The sequence below is a fragment of the Phyllopteryx taeniolatus genome, chromosome 15 (genome assembly GCF_024500385.1).
Source record: "Phyllopteryx taeniolatus isolate TA_2022b chromosome 15, UOR_Ptae_1.2, whole genome shotgun sequence".
Classification (NCBI taxonomy): Eukaryota; Metazoa; Chordata; class Actinopteri; order Syngnathiformes; family Syngnathidae; genus Phyllopteryx; species Phyllopteryx taeniolatus.
The window spans coordinates 4,347,184-4,354,258 of NC_084516.1; the positions used below are offsets into that span (position 1 = coordinate 4,347,184).

At 42.3% G+C, this 7,075-nt stretch overlaps 2 protein-coding genes across 4 annotated transcripts in view; one reads left to right on the forward strand and one right to left on the reverse strand.

The window, feature by feature from the left end:
* The window catches only part of LOC133465217 (heterogeneous nuclear ribonucleoprotein D0-like), a 10,216-nt gene extending 7,604 nt beyond the window's left edge, over positions 1-2,612 (reverse strand). For 2 of the 3 annotated variants that reach the window (XR_009784576.1, XR_009784575.1), the window contains exons 1-2: positions 2,174-2,612; positions 954-1,122 (exon numbers count right to left, since the gene is read on the reverse strand). Coding sequence is in view for 1 of the 3 variants with exons in the window: in XM_061747759.1 (XP_061603743.1) it covers positions 954-1,122; positions 2,174-2,343 (339 nt within the window). In the remaining 2 variants the exon portion in view is untranslated. The remainder of the gene's footprint in view (positions 1-953; positions 1,123-2,173) is intronic. The other variant, XM_061747759.1, reaches the window with a different exon arrangement.
* A 34-nt stretch (positions 2,613-2,646) lies between these two features.
* On the forward strand, positions 2,647-7,012 carry enoph1 (enolase-phosphatase 1). Its single transcript, XM_061747760.1, has 6 exons — positions 2,647-2,994; positions 4,152-4,253; positions 4,402-4,604; positions 4,929-5,061; positions 5,420-5,543; positions 6,748-7,012. The coding sequence occupies exons 1-6, from the start codon at positions 2,911-2,913 to the stop codon at positions 6,885-6,887; spliced, it is 786 nt and encodes a 261-aa protein (XP_061603744.1). The 5' UTR covers positions 2,647-2,910; the 3' UTR covers positions 6,888-7,012.
* Positions 7,013-7,075: the final 63 nt, after the last annotated feature.

Sequence of the window (7,075 nt, forward strand, 5' to 3'; positions counted from 1 at the left end):
CAAATAAGTAAATAAACTAAAAACAAAACAAAAATATAAGCCCCCCCCCCCAAAAAAAATATTGAGGAAAAAAAAAAAAAAAAAGAGTATACTAGTAGATCAATCTTAAGCTGGATATCAAGGCTATCGAATAATTGCTCAAACAATTTTATGGATAAGCTCACTAGTAGAACAACTGTGTCTTACAAGTAATGTTTATTCCACTACTGTACGACCTTTCTGCAGACTAGTAGGAGGTATACTAGTAGGACAACCACATGATCGTAGTCAGGCAAAACTGCACTAGTTCACATCTGTGTGCGACTAGTACTACTATACCTTATGGAAGGCCATTTGAACATTTCTTTGATATCCATATCAGACTTAAGGCCCATGAATTAGTACACTATTTACAACACTAGTAGAACGACTGTCTTACTAGTAATGTTTTTTCCCCCCACTAATCTATGACAATGCTGCAAACTAGTATGACACCTTTGGCATACTAATAGAACAACTACATGTTACTAGTGAGGAACTATGCACTAGCTGACATCTGCACGCTACTAGTACTACTAGTGATGCGCTCGATGTTAAGTGGGATTTTATAACATCCCTAGTAGAGCTAGTAGCCCGCAGCCGTCAACTAGTGTAGTTTTTCCTGACTAATAACATGTAGATGTCCTACAATGAGGACAAAGAGCGTACTAGTAGCACGTTCATTAAACTGGATACCAAGGATATTTAACAAATGCTCATCAAGTCATTTGAGCATTTATTCACAGCATACTCATTTTCATTCATAATTTTGCGCACTAGTATGATATTGGATAAATGGTCATTGGCTTTATGGCAAGCAGTGACTATAATAAAGAACATACAAGTACATGGACCTTACGCTGGATACCAATGATATTGAATAATGCTCAGATGGCTTTCCATAATACCTGCTTTTTAATCGACGCCGTCTATACCTTGTCAACACTTGCAACCTCCTTGAAGAGCACAAAGCCAAATCCCCTGGAACGGCCGGTCATGGGGTCCAGTTTCAGGTTGCAGTCGATGACCTCCCCGAACTTGGAGAAGTAGTCTCTCAGGTCCTTCTTGGTCGTGTCCCAGCTGAGACCGCCGACAAACATCTTCCTGTTAACGATGATGGTGATATGGCTTTTATCCCCTCACAGGGCACATCATTAGGTACACAATCTAGTGAACGTGCCACATTTACAACGATTATGTCTTTAAAATCAAACAGCTGATATAGAAACAGCTGCATGAGGTAGATTCATTACTGCTGTAAACACGGGTTTAGTCAGCTTGTTGTTGCATTGATTGCATCAATCACTTTTGAAAAAGAGTTTGGGGAAACGACGCAATACATGCATTTGCTTTGGTGAAGCTTAAGGCTTTTTGTACGGTTGTGGCGTCATGTGACTGCGGCATACTTTGATGGGCACTGCTAGCTGGCGCCGTGTTTGTACCATTTTAATTAATGACACTGTAATAAAAAAATTTTTTTTTAGCACATTAAATTAGCGATTGAACATAACTTTGGGGTGCTGTTGTGTTTATGTGAGTATACAACGGCATATGGTAACAATATAAGGTACAATACCAACTTAAGCAAAGCGGCGTTTGGAAACTCAAGCAAGATGTCTTTTTTTTTTTTTTATTCCCTGAAATGCTGTAATTTTGGAGCTTTTTACAGTAATAATATATAAATAAAATATTAGTAAATACTACCACTTTATAGTATAGTACGTTCCATTGCCCACACCGGCCATGCAGCGAATTTGGTCTCCAGTTCTGTTGCTGACATCACACATAGGGATGACTGCGTTCGATTTTGGCGATTAAAAATGGGTGTTCCCAGGGCAATTAGTTATTTAACAATTTCTCCACAACGGTTTGATAATATTGGAAATGACTTCATTTTCTGAAGCAAATAAAACACAAAGAGAGCTTGTCCGTGAAATATAATCAATGTGGAGGCTATGTGTCATTTAACACTCCGCGATATAGCAAGGACGCGAGAGAGCGGGGGGAAACTTGTCTGTACTGTGAAGCGGGTAGGTGGGTCTGGCACGTTCAAATTAGGTTCACAGGACAGTATTTGGGTGTCCTTATTTGGCTAACAGCAGGTTGAATTTGACGAGTTTGTCGTCGACACACATTTCAAACTTTAAAATCTTACCCTTCATCCTCCTCATTTTTACTGGCATCGATTTTTGCCCCCTCGGCCTCGTCCCCAGTCAGGCCGTCGGCCGACGCCGCGGCCGTCATGAGGTCGTCGCTGTACGCCACCCCGTCCTCCTCCATCCTCATGATGCCCACATCTTCACTGAACTCGCAGTCGTCCGACATTTTCCTTTACTCTTTTTTTGTGTATTTCTTTTTCTAACTGACGTTGCGTCGGTGAGAAGCTAAGCTAAGCTAGCTAAAATTCTAGACGCTCACTGCGGGGCAAGTTAGGAGGGTTCGCCTCACAGATTTGAGCCGTTGCTTTAGTTCAACCGCTGGTTAAACTAAATAATTCTCTAATTCTTTGAAACTCCTAATGTTTGTCGTTTATTTACTCGGCGGCGGTTCTCCTTCTTCGTCCACGTCTTCTTCGCTTGAACGGCACTTGGCTCAGCGTCGAAACATGATGTGTCGCAGCGCCACCAGCAGGATTGGAGGGCGCACTGTCATCGCCTAACGTGATACTGCTGCTTGGGGCCAGAGTCTAGGTTTAGTCCCGAAACCATGCTAGTATTACGAGCGAATTAAGTACAAACCAACCCTGGGGAGTTTTCAAAACGCTTCTTAGCACATTTTCAATTAGATTCGTGAGCTTTGGAGGACCGGCGAGCCGGGCGAAGCTAATCCGGCTAACGTTAGCTAAGCTGTAAAAACAATAAATCAACAACAACAACAACAAAAAACACAATAATGGCCACTGTGGCGATTCCTGCCGGCACTACTGCTCTTTTGCTGGACATCGAGGGCACAACCACTCCAATCACCTTTGTAAAGGTAGGTTTTGTTGAAAAAGAGAGCGAGCTTATTAGGTAGTGCTAACACATATGGCACCCACAGGCAGACAGTAACGCGTGTTGTGTTTCTCAAACGATTTCATGATAACAAAATCTTCACATTGGAGAGACCAAGCAACCCTTTACAAATGCATGGCACAACATAGGAGAGCAGTTCCTTCACGTCCAGAGTCAGCAGTGTATATTTGCATCTCAAAAGAAAGGACATTCCTTTGAAGACAGCAATGTCCAAATTCTCGTTAGGAGGACCACTGGTTTGAAAGAAGCCATGTCTATCAAATTAGAAGAGCCCTCTCGAAACAGAGGAAGTCTGCGCCATCACTTACTGTTTTTCTCCCAAAGATTGTCTCAATTTGCACGTGAAAAGTGGCCACGAAGGAGCTGTTTTGCCAACTAGGTGAACAATCGGTTGGTATGCAGGATGGTCATTCACCTGCTATAACAATCACCCACCAGAAACATACATAGGGAGACTCCACCTTTAAAAAATGAGGACTGAAGAAGCCTTTTGGATGAAGGTGAAATGTCTCCGACAAACAAGTTGTCTCAATTCAACCATTACAGGTTATAAAGTAGTAAAATGTATGTATTCATTTCAATAGTGTTGTAGATGTCAGGAATAACCTAAATGTCACATTGTGTCAAATCACGTGTATGTGATGGACTACATCAAACAGCCCAGAAACAGTGTGGACTCGGCTGTTTCCTCACTCGAGTTAATCGACTGGAGTTGGTGGACAAGCCGGAAGACACGTCGGACTCGGATGACTCGACTTTGTGGACTCGAATTGTATTAGGAGCACACTGGCTCGAGTTAATGGACTCACCAGAAACACTGCAGACTGAGATGATTCGACTAAATTGATCTTTAGTCTTGATTTAGTAGAAACAGTGAACTCTGAATATTCGGTCGTATCGGTTCAGTAACTCGAGCTGGAGGAAACTTGGCGGACTCAGAAGATTCGGTTCTAAATACCTTGTGTTAACAGACTCAAATGTATTGGTTCATGCAGTTGAGTTAGCGGAAACACACGCGACTCAACTAATTTGGTTCAATCAGTTCACTGAGTCAAGTTAGTGGATTCAGTTTTATCCGTTCGCTGACTCAAAGGAAACTTTCTCACCATTTTATTGCAGGATATTCTTTTTCCATACATACGGGAGCATCTTGAAGACTACCTGTCAGCTCACTGGGAGGAAGATGAGTGCAAACAAGATGTCCATCTTCTGAAAAAACAGGTAATTAATTGAACACATTATCCTATCAAATGGAAAAAATGCAAACCTTTGCAAATGTCTTCCTCAGGAAGAGTGAAAATGTGAAACGATCTAGTGGCTCTTTTCAGCATAACACACGCAATAATAACTTGAAGTGACCCTGTGACAGATCGAAGAGGACATGAGGCAGAACCGCGCGTGTCCCGTCCACGCTGTGGACCAGACGGTGCACACGGACGAGGAGAAGGCCATCCGGGAGGTAGTCGACGACGTGCTGTGGCAGATGGCCGCCGACCGGAAGTCCACGGCGCTCAAGCGGCTCCAGGGTCACATGTGGCGAGTGGCGTACGCCTCTGGCACAATCAAAGGCGAGTAAGTGGACTCCTCAAATTGTCGGCGACTGATCTCTATGCACTGTTCATGTAATCCGTACTTATGCCGTAATCACCAATTGTTCGAATGTGACTATAAACATTATTTGAATGTCTATATTTTCTTTCGTTTCAATGTGACGTACACCCATTCCAGTGAACCCCCGCTACTTGAGTTTGTGTTTTTATTTTGTACTTGCCACATAGCAACAATTTTTTCCCCCTAGTCTTTGTATTTGTTTTTACTCTGTTGGTTGTTTCTATCTATCTGCAAACTTAAAATGGCCTCCGCGATTGATGCAAACGCCGGGGCATTTGCACACAGGATCTACCAGGACGTGACGCCATCCATCCGAAGGTGGCGAGGGCACGGTCTCAAGGTCTTCATCTACTCGTCGGGCAGCGTGGAGGCCCAAAAACTCCTCTTCACACACTCCGTTGAGGGTGACGTTTTAGACGTGAGGATGCTCTTTGTCATTAGGATTCTTGGCTCGGTAGCACCCCACTGGAACTTTTGGAAAATTCAGCCCCCGAAGCCGGTTTCAGGTAGCAAAATAGAATTTAGTAGGCTTGTCTCTCATAAGTAGACCCCCCCCCAAAAGTCTCAAAGACCCATGCTTGAAAACACACAGCAAGTCTGCCATTTTGGTTTGAAGAGGACATTTTAGGGTTTTGTCCAATTGTTAACTATTTTTAAATCTCGTATACTCGACAGAAGGACATTTTGTCTTTTGTCAAAATTTTACATGCACACAGCTTTACATTATCATCTATGTTGTGTTGTTGTGACTGACGTTGCCTCCCATCCCTCCTCAGTTATTTGACGGCCACTTCGATACGGCCGTCGGTGCCAAAGTGGACGCCAAAAGCTACGAAAGGATTGCCGAGAGGATCGGTTGTGCGCCAGAGGAAATTACCTTCCTGACGGACGTCACGCGAGGTTATCGACTTTGTAATTGTGTTACCAATCCAGCTTCTTGATATAGTCACCAACATAAAACTTGTTTAGAATTACTGAACCAGGAAAGTACGTATTCAACTACAGAAAGTAGCATGTGTCCATTAGGGTAAGGTGCAAATATTTAGTCAAAAAAAAAATAAAAGTGCATTTTGTAATAGTAATTTACAGGTAGCACAACATGTTTTTTTCCGAGGCAAAAAACAACCCAAAAAAAACAAAACATTTTTGTGAGGTGCGGTGTTTTATTAATTCAAATGGATGTCACACCCATTAGTTAGGAAACAGCATTGAAAAGTGGAGGCCATTTGAGGAAATACGCATACAGCATAACTTTCTTTTGAAAGCAATTTGAGGTAAGGCGTTTATTTATTCAAGTGGCACCCGGCGATGAATTTGGACATCTATTAGCGCAGAGGCTATTTGAGGAAAAATACGCATGCAGCATAACTTTTTCAGTTATTTGGAGTGAGGCGCTTATTAAATGGTACGCTTCAATTAACCTGGATACGGCACCTATTAAGAGCTAAGGCCATTTGAGTAAATACGCATACAGTATAACTTTCTCAAAACCATGAGGTGAGGTGTTCATTGAATTAAGTGGCAACCAGTGATTAATTTGGACTTGGCATCTATTAGAGAGCAGGGCAATTTGAGGAAACTTGCATCAGTAGTAGTAATAGAACTTTTAATTTCCACTGCAAATGTCAGCTCTACAGATACCACAGCTGCTCTACAGGCCTTCTGGAAAAGACTGAGTGTCATCACAGTAGAGAACAACGAGTTGTATCACCTGTACTTACTTTTTATGGATAAAGAGAGGTGTTTATTTTAGGTCAGGCATTTATTTATCCAACTATATAAATTGGGACACTGCATCAATTAGAGTGAAGAAGGCTATTTGAGGAAATAGGTCCAGAAATACTACTTTTTTCTAGAACTTAAATTTCCACTCTAGATGTAATCTTTACAGTTGTCACAACTTCTTTGTAGAATACTTTATGTAGTAAAGCAACACCATTTTTTTCCTGCGGGAAAAAGGAGGCTTTTTTTTTTTTTTTTTTTAATTCAAGCGGCCGACACATTTGGCAATTCATACCTTAAACTCAATTGGAAATGTAAGCTTTACAGATGCCACGTGTTGTCATAAATAGGCTAAATAAAAGTAAACGGCATGTGGTTGCAGAGGCCAAAGCGGCGGGGGACGCCGGGGTCAACGCGGTGGTGGTGATACGGCCGGGGAACGCCGAAGTGACAGAAGAGGAAGCGGCGCACTACCGTGTCATCACGTCCTTCGGCCAGCTGGAAGTGACGGGCAGAGCTTAACATCCGTGAAGAGAAGGCTCCAGAAAAACCTCAAATGTTTGTTTGTTTTTTTTACATCCTAAAGGCCTCAACGTCAATGTTGTGTGTGTGTAATTTGTCCACAATGAAGTCTTATTTACAGTAAACGTGCCATCCTCGTGACTTTGTTTTTCCTGTTGACATTAAGACTGTGCATGCATTTCTTATGA

Excerpts from the sequence above, each read along its gene's own strand:
- enoph1 (XM_061747760.1), top strand. The coding sequence starts at position 2,911 with ATGGCCACTGTGGCGATTCCTGCCGGCACTACTGCTCTTTTGCTGGAC. Across the intron at positions 4,605-4,928 it reads TCTGGCACAATCAAAGGCGA|GATCTACCAGGACGTGACGC; the intron begins GTAAGTGGACTC and ends ATTTGCACACAG. Across the intron at positions 5,062-5,419 it reads TTGAGGGTGACGTTTTAGAC|TTATTTGACGGCCACTTCGA; the intron begins GTGAGGATGCTC and ends ATCCCTCCTCAG.